Below are 14,468 nucleotides of genomic sequence, written 5' to 3' on the forward strand. Positions count from 1 at the left end.
AGACGTAGAAAATGTGTCGCTTTTTAGCCATTTTCATGTAGACTTGCTTATGTGTTTTGGTGCTGTGTGTTGTTATCTTTCATCTGCGCTTCAGCTTCAGCTCACAGACAGATGGCCTGAGATTCTCCTGTAGAATTCTCTGATACAGAGCAGAATTCCTTCAGGACCTGAGTCAGCAAAGCATCCCCAAACCATCACGCTACCGCCACAATGCATGACCTTTGGTATGAGGTTCTTACTGTGGAATGCAGTGTTTGGTTTTAGCCAGACATAATGGGATCCATGTCGTCCAAAAAGTTACACTTTTGAATCATCTGTCCATAAAACATTCTTCCAAGAGTCTTGATGATCATCCAGGTGCTTCCAGGTGCTTTTTGGCAAAATGTTGTCAACTTTTTGGATGACATTTGTATTTTGTGTTTTATTAGGGATCCCAATAATCTTCCTGGGGTCCAAAGCACCCACATGACATATAAAACCAAATATAAAACAGTGAACTATGTTTGTACTGAATGAGCTAAAGATCAAACAGGACATCATATAACATCCCTACACCACCACATATCCACAACACAAAATGTTCAATACCACCACACAACAATATCACAATATCACACAACAGTCCCCGCTGTTCCAAGAGGTGTATTTTTTTTACCTGTACCTGCTTTTTAAATCTTATTCCACTGCTTGCATCAGTTACCTGATGTGGAGTAGAGTTCCATGTAGTCATGGCTCTATGTAGACATGTATCAGAGAATTCTACAGGAGGTCAGGACATCCATCTGTGAGCTGAAGCTGAAGCACAGCTAGGTCATGCAGCAAGACAATGATCCAAAACACACAATCAAGTCTACACGAAAATGGCTAAAAAGAAACAAATTTGAAGTTTTGAAATGACCTAGTCAAAGTCCAGACCGAATCCCAATTGAGATGTTGTGGCAGGACTTGAAACGAGTAGTCCATGCTTGAAAACCCAGAAATGTTGCTGAGTTAAAGAAGTTCTGCATGGAAGAGTGGGCCAAAATTCCTCCAGAGCGATGTGAGAGACTGATCAACAACTACAGGAAGTATTTGGTTGCAGTTATTGCAGCTAAAGGTGGCACAACCAGTTATTGAGTGTAAGGGGGCAATTACTTTTTCACACAGGGGAATTGGGTGTGGCATAACGTTGTTAATTAATTAAATTAAATAAGTATATATTTGTTTTTGTTATTTGTAAACTCAGGTTCCTTTTATATAATATTAGGTTTTGATTGAAGATCTGATAACATTCAATACTAAAAATATGCAAAAGTAGAGAAAATTATGAAGGGGACAAGTACTTTTTCACGGCACTGTATTTAACAGAATACCTGAAAGCTCAGAATAACCTGGACAGATATCCCAGTCTTCTTTTTAAATGAACACACAGATGACTAATGTAAGAAGGTATACACCAGCTGAACTTGACTGAGTGCTGGAAGGTTGAGAGGTTGATGTGATGAGATGCTGTGTGTTGTTATCTCTCAGATCCAGGGAAGTATAACTTCACGCCACGCCTCTTCCATCTGAGCGCCCGTTCCGGAACCTTCCAGGGGGAGGAGCTGCAGAGCCCTGCACGGTTGCCAGGGGTTGTCATGGCGATGCCCTTTGTCCAGGAGAGCCTGTACTTTGTGCCACAGCCAGGTGAGTGTCCGCTCAAAGCCCAAACACACACATGTATGCATGCACGCACTCATAAACACAACTTCCATTGTTATCACGAGGACTTGAGGTACAAAACACTCACCTAATATCCCTCGTTTTCTTTCCCTTTCTCACTGTTTCTCTCTCTCTCTCTCTCTCTCTCTCTCTCTCTCTCTCTCTCTCTCTCTCTCTCTCTCGCTCGCTGTCTCTCTCTCTCTCACTCACTCTCTCTCTCTCTGTCTCTCTTTCTCCCTCTCTCTCTCTTATCCCTCTCCAGCCCTGTTCCTGCTGGATAACTGTATGGAGCTGTATCTGTGGCAGGCAGGTGAGCCTGAGGACAGTCAGACCGCTGGCTCAGCCTGTATCCGCTGGGCTAATGAGAGGAGGTGTGCCATGCAGACAGTGCTCCAGTACTGCAAAGGTGAGAGCATGTAAACAAATCAAGGCAGCTAATAGAAGAGTTGATTCATTGAATTTTTTATTTTACCTTTTATTTATACAGGTTTTTCTCATTGAGATAACATCTCTTTTCCAAGAGAGACCTGGTCCAATAGCAGCAGGGGGAACAACGTTTCAGATAAAACAACTTACCTAACACAACATTAAACAAAATTATAAACACACATACAGTACAACAAAAACATTTTACTTGACTAAAAACAGCTGTCCTAAAGACAATTACACTCTTCAATGATATATACATCGATCAAGTGTTTAAACTCCACCAACGAAACAAGATCATCAAATTTTAAAATGTTCAGGAGAGAATTCCAGGACCACGGAGATAAGTAACTAAAACTATTTCTACCATGACCTGTTCTAATTTTTGGTACTGTTAGAAGCAAATGAGAATGGGACCGTAATTGAAATCTATTTACCGACCTGACTAAAAAAGAACAGAGATAAAATGGCATTTTACCCAATATGGCCTTATTAATCAGTGTATACCAGTGTTTAAGCCTACGCAAGGTCAATGACGACCAGCCAACAGCGCTGTAGAGATCACAATGATGTGTTAGACGTTTTTGATTTGTAATGAACCTGAGGGCTGCATGATACACTGAATCAAGTGCTCTCAGGGTAGTGGTTGAGGCCTGCATATATATACAGTATAACATTACAAAAATCTAAAACTGCCAGTAATGTACATCATACCAGCGCCTTCCTGGTCTCAAAAGAAAAACAAGCGTTATGCCGGTAATAAAAACCTATTCTCAGCTTGAGCTTCCTTATTAAGTTCTCTACATGCACAGTGAAGCTCAGCTTATCATCAACCCACACACCCAAATATTTGTACACTTTAACTTGCTCTATAGTATGTTCAGCCAATGTAGCAATGACATGATTAGTAACATGCCTGGCATTTGAAAATGCCATGCATTTTGTTTTACCCGAATTTAGAACCAGCTTTAAATCATACAGATTCTGATGTTAAATGCTCTTTGGGCATTTTCAAAAGCTAAAGATAAACTACTACCACTTGAATAAAGAACAGTATCATCTGCATACAAATTAACATCCGCTGTTTCAATAAGATCCCCAATGTTGTTGATATACAAAATGAACAACAGTGGGCCCAAAATAGAACCTTGCGGAACACCTGAGCACACCTCTATGGACTCAGATTTACAACCATCTGTCATTACACATTGTGTACGATTTGATAGGTAATTTATAAACCAATCTAGAGCATGACCAGTAATTCCACAAAATTTTAGCCTTTGCACTAACACAGCATGGTCCACAGTGTCAAAAGCCTTCGACAAATCAATAAAGACAGACACACAATGTAACTTCTTATCAAGAGCACAGTGGATGACATTTAAAACCTTCAATGTTGCTGAAACAGTGCTGTGGCCAGACCTAAAACCTGATTGCATTCCATTTAAGTTGTTTTCTTGGAAGTAGGCCTTTAGCTGAGTACTAACTAAAGGCTCCAGTACCTTTGACAGTACAGACAATTTTGATATGGGTCGATAGTTGTCAAGTAGCGAAGGATCTCCACCTTTCAGGAGAGGAAGTACAAAAGCAGATTTCCATAACTTGTGGATTTCCTTAACATCAAGCGTGAGGTTAAAAATATATGTTAAGGGGGGAGCAATGATGCCTGCAGCTAGGTGCAGGAAGCAGGGGTCTAGTTCATCAGGGCCAGGGGATTTTTTCCCATCAATTTCTTTCAGGGCTTTACACACTTCTGAAACAGAAGGATGAAAAGGAGAACCTGGTGAAGTAGTGCACAGGGGTGTCAGGTAAATTCATAGGGCTCAATTATACCTTTGACCTTTTCAAATAAACTGCCTGCATCTAAAAAATGCTGATTCAAGGCTTTCAGAATGGAGGTTCTCTCAGTTACAATCTCAGTGTCTACCAACAATTGTTTGGGAAGCTGTGTATCTTTTTTGCACTCCAAACCTTTCACTACATTCCAGAATTTGGATGGATTATTTAAATTATGTGAAGTAGATTTCAGGTAGTGGTCTGCTTTCAATTTACGGATCATAGCCACACCCACATTTCGACGACGTGTTAAAAGCCATCCAATCATCTGCCAAACCAGTCCCTTTTTCTTTAGCCCACATAGCATTTAGAAGGGGCCTATTGCATACATCCTGGAATGTGTTGTGGAAGTAAGAAAAGGCTAGTTCAACATCAGGGATTAATTCCATTCAATGCTAGATACATCATGTAAAAAACCTTGATTGTTTAGATCAGGGGTACCCTATGAGGTCCAGAGTACTGCTGGTAATTGCACCCACCTGGTGTCCTAGGTCCAAATCAGTCCTTGATTAGAGGGGAAGAATAAGTTTAAAAAAGCAGTGGAACTGACTTCGAGGTCCAGATTTTAATCTGAGGTGTTTAGATGTTAGGAGTGTGTCGGCGATATGCTGTAGTTAGGGGTTAAGTTGTTCTGTGGTTCTCTGACGGTTTGGGGTGTGTTGGCGGTGTTTTAGAGAGGAACCCGAGGCGCCCTCTTCAGGCCTACCTCATCCAGGACGGAGTAGAACCCCTCACCTTCACCAACGTTTTCCCTCGCTGGGAGAAGAGACCCACACCCACCACACAGGTACTATTTGTCCTCCTCCTCATAATAATTTTCATGATCAATAATAGCATCTGTACGCATCAGTAGCATCATCGGTGTTAACTTCACAACAGCAGTAAACACAGTTCAGTATTATCTGGTTGGGCAAAGGCTGTCGTGTCATAGCAACACCACAGTCTTTGTCTTTCAAAGTCAGGTATGTTTTAGATTTATATATGCTGACTTGTGAACGATGTTGTCCAGGGGGAGGCCGGGAGGGTCAAGCTGACCTTGGTGCAGGACGCCCTGGCCCAGCTCAGTAAGACCCAGTACCCCCTAGAGGAGCTGCTGCAGACCCCTCTGCCCGAGGGAGTGGACCCCCAGCGCCTGGAGATATACCTCTCCGACAACGACTTCCAGGTTGACACACAAACACGCTAGTCCTGTGTGGCTCAGTTGGTAGAGCATGACCTTTGCAACATCACGATAATGGGTTTGATTCCCACTGGGCCCACTCATATGAAAGTGTATGCACAAACTATGTATGCACACTTTGGATACATTTGTCTGCTGAATGTTTTGTACAGTATTATGACGTTATATTAAACAGAGTGCAGCTACACCTGACAGCCACTAGGGCGCACCACTAACGTCTTAATGATATGGCCAATTGAAACATCTTCTTGTGGTAGTCTCAGATGATAAAAACAATGTGACATATGTAGGTTTCTATGTGAATATTTCACAAAGCGTTCATCCCTAAGACCAGTGGGTGCTTGCTTTTCTCCAGTATTCTCCAGTATCTGAAGTAATGTCTGTTTGTTTATATGTTTCAGACTATTTTGAAGATGAAGAGAGATGAGTATGACTCCCTCCCAAACTGGAAACAAATCAGCCTGAAAAAAAGCAAAGGACTCTATTGAAAACCTAAACAAACACAACAAGATCCCATTTTATTTATGTCAACATATCCTGAGGAGAAAATGTTTTTGTATTTTCTATTTTTAAGAGAATGATATTTTCTGGTCAGGTGATGACAAATCGTGTACAGTGTTTTCTTAGTAGCTGTATTTAAGTTGTATTTGTGTGTCTTCTTTAAGTATGGTGCTTTAGGGCCTTATTCGTTCTCAGCCACTCGCTCTCGCTTGCAGAGAGACAAGACTGCCTATACCTTCAAACAGAAGGACAACCATCCGTATCCCCAATCAATCAACTGGATCCATTTTCTTATTCCTAGAGTTTACATGAGTGTGCGGTTTTCTTACTGACTGTGGATTCCCTCAGAAATGTTAACTAAAAAGAAGAAGAAACAGAATTACACATTTTCCTATGAAACTTTAATTTACCTGTACAAATCAATGGAGGAAAAAAAGAGAAAGGTGAAAAAGGCAGGATATGAGGAAACATCACTAACGGACGGTGGGTGGGGAGGAGAAAACACAGGAGAGCTTACATACAAAAGCAATCAATTGTAATAAACAACGGAAACCAGGAAAATAAAGGAGTGGCCACTTTCTTCATGTTTCATCTCAATCAATATCGTTCCATCACAGAGCTCTGCTTATCTGATGTAGGCTGCAGTTATACTGGCAGTCTTCTCTTAGGCTGAATTTCAGAGCTTGAATTATTTCAGAGCTTGAATTACAAGAAGGACAACGGCACAAAAGGCATATCTTCTCAGAAAGACAAAAGTGAAAAAACACCTGATTTGTCTCTAAGCTTGACCGAGTGTTTAACAATATAGTTTTGCCTATAAACTCTAATGTGTGTGTTTACAGTCTCCACGCTGTCTCGTTGCGTAAGTGTGTGTATCACTGTGTACAGTTGCTCCTTAGGTTAGCAGTGTGTGAACTCTGTTACAGTTGCTCTGTAAGCTTGAGTGTGTGGTGCAGTGTTCGCAGCTCTGTGAGCTGTGTTAGGGCTGGGCAGTGTGTGTGTAAAGCTGGGTTATACTGTGATTACTGCTCTTGGGTTTCAGTTCAAGCTACGGTATTAGGCATGCATGGAGAGGCAGCTAGCAATGCTCCAATAACATCGCACCACCAGTCAGCAAAAAGCCGCCCAACACCTTCAGCTGGTAGGGAGGCTTGTCTTGACTCCGGGTTCTAAGTAGCAGTGTATTGCTCTAAGTAAGAGTGTATTGCTCTAAGTAGCAGTGTATTGCTCTGAGTAAGAGTGTATTGCTCTAAGTAGCAGTGTATTGCTCTGAGTAAGAGTGTATTGCTCTGAGTAAGAGTGTATTGCTCTAAGTAAGAGTGTATTGCTCTAAGTAAGAGTGTATTGCTCTAAGTAAGAGTGTATTGCTCTAAGTAAGAGTGTATTGCTCTGAGTAGCAGTGTATTGCTCTGAGTAGCAGTGTATTGCTCTGAGTAAGAGTGTATTGCTCTAAGTAAGAGTGTATTGTTCTGAGTAGCAGTGTATTGCTCTGAGTAGCAGTGTATTGCTCTGAGTAAGAGTGTATTGCTCTAAGAGTGTATTGTTCTAAGTAAGAGTGTATTGTTCTGAGTAGCAGTGTATTGCTCTGAGTAGCAGTGTATTGCTCTAAGTAAGAGTGTATTGCTCTAAGTAAGAGTGTATTGTTCTGAGTAGCAGTGTATTGCTCTGAGTAGCAGTGTATTGCTCTAAGTAAGAGTGTATTGTTCTAAGTATCAGTGTATTGCTCTGAGTAGCAGTGTATTGCTCTGAGTAAGAGTATTGCTCTAAGTAAGAGTGTATTGCTCTGAGTAGCAGTGTATTGCTCTGAATAAGTGTGTATTTCTCTAAGTAAGAGTGTATTGCTCTAAGTAAGAGTGTATTGCTCTAAGTAAGAGTGTATTGCTCTGAGTAGCAGTGTATTGTTTTGAGTAAGAGTGTATTGCTCTGAGTAGCAGTGCATTGCTCTGAGTAAGAGTGTATTGCTCTGAGTAAGAGTGTATTGCTCTAAGTAGCAGTGTATTGTTCTGAGTAAGAGTGTATTGCTCTAAGTAAGAGTGTATTGCTCTAAGTAAGAGTATTTTGCTCTGAGTATCAGTGTATTGCTCTAAGTAAGAGTGTATTGTTCTGAGTAAGAGTGTATTGCTCTAAATAAGAGTGTATTGCTCTGAGTAGGTGTGCATGTATTTCCCAGGCCTTTGGTCCTATTGGGTGTCCAGGGTTTTCCCCCACATGGATTAGTTGACTAAATTTAAGCTTCCATGTGACTGTGCACTCCTAACGGGGTGGATTATAGCTCACCGCTGGGAGATGGAAGACACCCAGGAATTAATATCAAGGGGGCAGTCGTCCATGGCAACAACTACACACAAGCCTGTCTCAATGAGCTCTCCACTTACAATACAATCTGAGTCTGAGAGTGTAACATAAAATCTATATAAATCCTAATCATAACATACATTATGGTTATACATAACTATATACAAAACCAGAAACATGGTAAAAGTGAAAGGATCAAGAGCAAAATAGCACAAGGATCTGGCAACCCATCCTTTTCTAAAACCAGCTCTTTTCTATTATCTAGCAACCCATCTGTATGTACATCAGCACAGAACAACAGTGGGAAAGAGCATTGGGAATGTGTGTTTTGGGAATGTGTCAAGTTTTTTTATTGTGTGTTTATCAAGCATTGTGTATGCGTGAGAATGTGCCCGAGATGTGCATTAATGTGTCTATTTGTATGATGTATAGAGAAGGAGTGTATGTGCCTGCTTGCCAATGTCTATGTGAATGTATGCGTGCATGTGTGTATGTACATGTCTGTGTGTTCTAGATAGCCTGCTCTCTCTGCACGTCTATTCCAGGTAGACTCCGTTCCGGTTCAGACGCTAGCGCCGCCTCCCGCAGCACCACCATGTGATCCTCAGCGTCGTGCAGTGATTGGTCGATCCAGTCCATGCTGCCAGACATGTGACAGGCGTTGCGTGTCACCAGCACCAGGTGACTGACTGACAGGAGGAGGGCGGTGGCCCTGAGGGGACAAAGGACATTTAGAATTTCTCCATCAGAGACCTCTTATCATATGAGTTCCATCAGCAGAACTATGGTCTATATTGTCTATTTTCCCAGCTATCTTTGTCCCCTCAAACCATTATAAATGATGTCATCTAACAAAAGCAAACTTCATTAGGTACCTGGCATCAAGAAGTATGGGGTCCAGTGGAGGGTACATTGACCGCACAACGTCATCCACCCTACAGACACACACGGGACGATGGGAGGTCATGAAGGACGTAGCGCGGTCAGATAATTTAAGGGTTATGTGATAGCACTGTATAACCTGACAGTTACCTCGGACTGATGCGTTTAGCCACAGTGATGATGTCACTGAGGCTGGCTGGGGCTTTCACCTTAGCGCCTGAGCCCATTGTCATGGCAACCAGCTTTTCAGTCAGGGTGTGGCAGATCTGCCAGTGGAGAGAGTGTGTAAATATCATTGAGTTAGATCGTAATGAAAACGATGTATTCATGCAGGGTGTACAGCACATAGACATTACCTTTAAGATGGAGATACAATGGGAAACCAATCCACTATTAGAGGAAGAGAGAAAAGCTGTAAATAAGGGTTCATTTTTTGTATGATCATGTCAGAGATCTATCACTTATTTGAACTTGATGAAGTTATGACCATGTTAAAGTTATTACTCTGGTAACCACGGAAGGCTATATACAGTATACGAATAGCTACAACAGCTGGCCTGATCTACTCCTGGCACATGTCAGTGTCACATGGCAGACGTACGAGGCGTCCTCGATCCAGTCCTCGTTCTCCAGGATGGCCTCGATGTGAGGGTTGGTGATGACCACGTCGTCCAGCTCCAGCTCAGACGGCTCACTCTGGGTCTCCATGGCACCGATCAGGTCAACATTGGGTCTGTGGGGAAGCAGAGAAGTTCTGATGAAGGGAAGAGAGAGAGAGAGAGAGTGTGTGAGAGAGAAAGGGAGGGAATGTGTATTGAGTAGGTGTGTGAGAGGGAGGGAATGTATTCTGAATAGAAGCGTGTGTGTGTATGAAAGAGAGGGAACGCGAGCGAGAGAGTGAGACAGAGAAATATTACTGGCTCTAGAACTTTGCCCCTGTATGTTGACTTAGTATTAATCCTGTGTATCGTTTTGACCTTAGTGCTGTGAAGTCGCTCTGTTCAATCCATAGACTTATAGCTTCAAACCAGCAGGTCAGTCCATTGGGCCTGGGTAAGAGTGGGATACAGTTGAATCAGCTATATCCAGGACCCCTTACCACCACCTAATGCATTGTAGGGCCTAGGCCACATACTCCATCACTAGGGCCAAGAGTTTTCCTTGTCTGGACAAACTCAGGGCACTACCCATAACCACCCAAAATGCCACTATCCCCTCCCTCCCCCTCCCAGATGAAGCTAGCTAGGCATACTAGGCACGGCTAGGAGTAAGGCCCTAACCCTGACGACCCAAGATGCCACTGTTCCCTCTCTCCCCTCCCAGATGTATTGTATGTAGCTAGTAGGTATACTAGGCACTGACTTGGAGTTGAAGTGGTGCAGCAGGTGGTGGGGGTGGCAGTAGCGGTGTCGACACACCACCACCAGGGCAATGAAGGAGGCTAGGAAGATGGTGGCCAGCACCCCAATGGCCACGATCACCACCGTCTCCATGGTGACGACAGGTCCCAGGGCGTCGGCAGTCGGCAACAGGGAGAGAGAAAGGGGTTCTGACCAGGGTTCTGGTTGTCTGGGCTTGGTGGTTATGGCTGGTCGCTCATCTGTGGAGGAGTTGGTCATTAGTGGTTGGTAGTTTAGTAGTTACAGACAGTTGATTCATAGACGTATGGTTACATTTTAAAGACGCTTTAGCTGAGAAGCCATCTGAAAACGAACATACTTCAACTTCCATTTCGACCATGTGTAACTACGTAGTTAGATATAGCCTACTTCACAAGCCACAGAGAACATGCCCTGTGACTTGGCCGCTAAATATGAAACACCTCCAAAACAAACAAAACTCAGATCTTTATCTGAACTCATAGAAAGCTATCAGTGGACAAGCCCTTTGTGTTTGCTTCGTTTACTGTAGCAGAGTACATACTGTCCATTAATATAACACAGTTAGTTGATCATAACATCTGAATCTCAACATAAAATAATATAATCATACATTATAGGAAGATATTAACATATTATTGCATGTTTTTTCTCTCTCGGTGCAACCACATCCTACAAGAAACCCATGATAAATGATGTGAATGCTTTATAACCTATTTCAGATCCAAACCAGAGTTTCTCAAAAGCTTTTAATCAGAGTTATGTGAGCTGTTTACGGTGTACTGTGAGTGTTGTGTTTTTTGGTATCTGACATACTTTATGACTAGCTGTTCAGGATCCAAATATGCACACAACAAAATAAACAATATCCTTTCAAAAGAAACAATATCTGTTGTCTACCCTCTTACCCTTTTGGGGTTCTCAGGTCCTAGTTGTGCGAATCTGGAATGTACTTCTGATGGTCTTACCACAGTGAGTAGTTTTCACACAGGATGTGTCAAACAAAGACTACACAAAATACAGTACCTGTCCTCTGCCTAGTGTAGTCACTCATTAACCTAACCTTGCCCTACCTGGGAGCCCAATGTGTGCGTGTGAGTCTCACTACTACTATAAGAGGCCATGAGCAGAAAGACAAAATTACTTCTGGTACAGCATAATAGCTTTGTAATGAGTTGGCACTCATACAGTGGAGAGACAGCATTGAAACACAGCTTTTGTGCAGTCACTATGGGCAATGGAATTACCGAATTACAACATTCCCAACCAGCATTTTAATCCAGATGATTATATGAGATTCCGCTTTGGAATGTTGTAATTCTTTAAGCAGATTAATTTGCAGCACACTGGCCGTATCATACAGTTCTTTCGCCGCTCTCTTTCAATCAATCATTTCGGACTCCTTTTCTGTTCAAAGGCCAACGGTCACTTTAAAGCCTGTTGGTTTCAGAGGCACTCACTCAGGGTGGAGTTTTGACTGGTTTCTCCACACGTTTCCATTGCAAAAAGATGATTTGATAGACAGATTGTTTTATTCTGTAATTTTGGGCAGATCCATTGGACCAAACACTATTTATTAATCCGACCAGCCCTACCAGCCTATAGTGTGTCATGCGTAACATTGTAGTACTTCAATTTAAAACATCCTTCAACCATCTGACCAAAGAATATCCTGCGGTCACCATCTTTGATTCGTATGTAGTGAGACACAGTAGACTAGAGCCTGGAGACATTTTGTAGGCTTAATGTAAACATCTCTGTGCCCCCTCACGGGGGGCCACATTCTGTTCCAGATTGCAGTTCCCACACCCCCAAATTCACTACACCAACAATGTTGATGATGGAATAGTGAGAAAGTGTGCATCCAGTCATTTGAGGAATATCTGCAATGTGAGACCAAGCTCTTTAAAAACAAAGATTTGCCTGAATCGAGTTGAATTTCCAACTACAGATCATTCATGGAACAATGTTCTGCAAAGAAAGCAACAGCGCCTCATCGCATCATCTCCAATCTTTGAAATAATACATGTTTGAAATGAATACATAATTAATGATACATAGATATCTCTATTCACTAGTCAGAGTTACAGTTTCCCAGTTGTGTTGTGGTTAATGAACTTCCTACATATCAGAACTGCATTTGCAATATTTGCAGAGTTGTTAGGTCAGTGAACCCCAAATAACCCCCCAAATCATTATTGTTCCTCAAGGAACAGTTCAGATTTCATAGAGTAATTCAATTAATTCCCCCCAACCTAATATAATTCACACTTGCATCATCCTATTCTGAATACGGAAAGTAAACTAAACACACCTATCATAAATGTGTTAGAGAATAATAGACTTACCTATACATTTAGTCCGTTTTCTTGAATTATAGCTTTGAGAAACAAAGCACCTTTTCCTCTAGGCGAGCATGGAGATGGCACCGACCTCTCCAAACCGGGAACGCGCACAGGCCATACGTGAACGGCTCAGCACTGAGCAGGCAGCCGGTGAGTGAGTAGTGATGGAAGTTCGCCTAACTTTGCAAGAGCGAATTCAAATTAGCAGTGCCGTGCATGAGCAAATGATTACGGTTACGCGCGCACAAGAATGTATGGTCTGCTTGCTGAAATACTTTGTTTGTAACCGGCTAAGAAATAGGCCTAGTTTATTTATACAGGGTTTATAGACATGCACACGATTTAACCTGTAAATCTTCCTGTAGCCAGGGTTTTGTAATAATAAAAAAACGTTTCTAATCAGAGATATGTAGTTTATATCTGAGACTTTATTATGTGACATCAGCCAGGCTAATTTCACGTGGATTCTGATTAAACTATAGAAAGGAACTTCGTTGTAACCAGACTGTCATCGAACCCACGGGCCCATCAGAGGTGATAAATAATTAGGGTTATAGTTTATTGTTAGCCTACCTTTTTGACGTTATTGACGTAGCTCTGACCAATAGGCCTTCAGTACTAGGCCTAACTTGTTAGACCGATTAATACGCTATATACAGCCTATTAGCAACAGAGAGGTATAGTATATTATCATAACATTCATTTGTTTGGTAAAATGTTTGATAAATCTAGAATGCATGCGATTTTTGTTTTACCATTTCCGATATAGACCATTAATAAAAAATGCAACATTTAGCAGATCTTCAAAAACCCGCTAGATGGCGTGCCAGTCCATCAGATCTCGGAAGCCTACATCTTTTGGAGGACTGAAAGGTAAGCTTTTTGTAAAAATAAAAATAATTAGCTAAATGGAGGGGAGCATGTCAGTCAATATAGTCGTAACATTATGGCTAGGATTACACACTCCCTGAATCAATTATCAAATCAAATACATGCAAGCCATAGGTTCAATGGTTGAAGACTCCTTCAAACCCTTGCCTTCAGGTATCAAGTAGGGGCACTGAGGGTGCTGCAGCACCTCCTGAAAATTCTTAATAAAAAAATAAATATATGAATAGTTTTATTTAGTATATATATCGTCTGCAGCACCAGCGAGGGCAAAAAGATTAGTCCCCGCCCCATTGGAGGAAAAATGTACTGCACCCCCAGGCCCAAATTACTTCCTGCGGCTACACCTAAAGTCCATTGAGACAAGAAAGATAGTGTAATGAACAGTCAGACAGCCCTCTGTAGCTCAGTTGGTAGAGCAGGTATCATCAACTGATTTTTACTTGAGCGGATGGTCAGTTGGCCGGAACATAATTACAAATCATTTGTAGACTGCAAATTGACCGCAAGAAGCCCAAACAGATGTAATATTTGGCTAAAATAGAATCATTTCAAACCTTGCTTACATTTGTATATGTGTAACAGTTTAACTTTAGTCCGTCCCCTCGCCCCAACCCGGGACCCTCTGCACACATCAACAACTGACACCCACGAAGCATCGTTACCCATCGCTCCACAAAGGCCGAGGCTAGTTCAGCTAATAGCCCGCTACGAGTGTATCTTCTCCCGGAACAAACTAGGTTGCGGGAAGGCTACTGGATATGTCCATCACATCAGACTCAGTGACACTAAGCTTTTTTGGCTACCTTACCGTAGGCTCTCCCCTAACCACTACTTCAAGGTCTCAAAGCGAGTGGCGTAACCGATTGAAACGCTATTAGCGCGCACCACCGCTAACTAGCTAGCCATTTCACATCCGTTACATATGATCACATATATCTCTCTATAATGTGTGGGAATACTTTGAAACAGATTTCCTAAATTAAAACCACTTGGATCTGATTTGCTCGTGTTTTTACAGTCTTTTATGTCCAACAATAAAAAATAAAAAAATTA

General features: G+C 42.0%; 2 protein-coding genes across 9 annotated transcripts in view; one reads left to right on the plus strand and one right to left on the minus strand.

Annotated features, from left to right (window-relative positions):
* Positions 1-6,203, plus strand: part of LOC139579187 (supervillin-like) — a 38,804-nt gene extending 32,601 nt beyond the window's left edge. For all 5 annotated transcript variants that reach the window (XM_071407588.1, XM_071407579.1, XM_071407599.1 and 2 more), the window contains 5 exons: positions 1,510-1,665; positions 1,943-2,086; positions 4,617-4,729; positions 4,952-5,107; positions 5,524-6,203. In XM_071407588.1, coding sequence (XP_071263689.1) covers positions 1,510-1,665; positions 1,943-2,086; positions 4,617-4,729; positions 4,952-5,107; positions 5,524-5,610 — 656 coding nt within the window. In that variant the 3' untranslated portion in view covers positions 5,611-6,203. The remainder of the gene's footprint in view (positions 1-1,509; positions 1,666-1,942; positions 2,087-4,616; positions 4,730-4,951; positions 5,108-5,523) is intronic.
* On the minus strand, positions 6,003-12,715 carry LOC139579206 (transmembrane protein 98-like). Of its 4 annotated transcripts, none has more exons than XM_071407645.1 (8): positions 12,528-12,715; positions 10,163-10,400; positions 9,778-9,849; positions 9,402-9,533; positions 9,157-9,190; positions 8,951-9,066; positions 8,794-8,853; positions 6,003-8,630 (listed from the first exon to the last, which is right to left on the minus strand). In XM_071407645.1, the coding sequence occupies exons 2-8, from the start codon at positions 10,291-10,293 to the stop codon at positions 8,429-8,431; spliced, it is 747 nt and encodes a 248-aa protein (XP_071263746.1). In that variant the 5' UTR covers positions 10,294-10,400; positions 12,528-12,715; the 3' UTR covers positions 6,003-8,428. The 4 variants fall into 4 exon arrangements, with proteins under 4 accessions (XP_071263746.1, XP_071263754.1, XP_071263763.1 ...); XM_071407653.1 differs by lacking the exon at positions 12,528-12,715 and adding an exon at positions 11,088-11,357; XM_071407662.1 differs by lacking the exon at positions 9,778-9,849 and having other exon boundaries at positions 9,402-9,554; positions 12,528-12,714.
* Positions 12,716-14,468: the final 1,753 nt, after the last annotated feature.

The sequence above is a fragment of the Salvelinus alpinus genome, chromosome 1 (genome assembly GCF_045679555.1).
Source record: "Salvelinus alpinus chromosome 1, SLU_Salpinus.1, whole genome shotgun sequence".
Lineage (NCBI taxonomy): Eukaryota > Metazoa > Chordata > Actinopteri > Salmoniformes > Salmonidae > Salvelinus > Salvelinus alpinus.

Excerpts from the sequence above, each read along its gene's own strand:
- LOC139579206 (XM_071407645.1), bottom strand. The coding sequence starts at position 10,293 with ATGGAGACGGTGGTGATCGTGGCCATTGGGGTGCTGGCCACCATCTTC. Across the intron at positions 9,067-9,156 it reads ATTGTATCTCCATCTTAAAG|ATCTGCCACACCCTGACTGA; the intron begins GTAATGTCTATG and ends CTCCACTGGCAG. Across the intron at positions 8,631-8,793 it reads CCCATACTTCTTGATGCCAG|GGCCACCGCCCTCCTCCTGT; the intron begins GTACCTAATGAA and ends TTGTCCCCTCAG.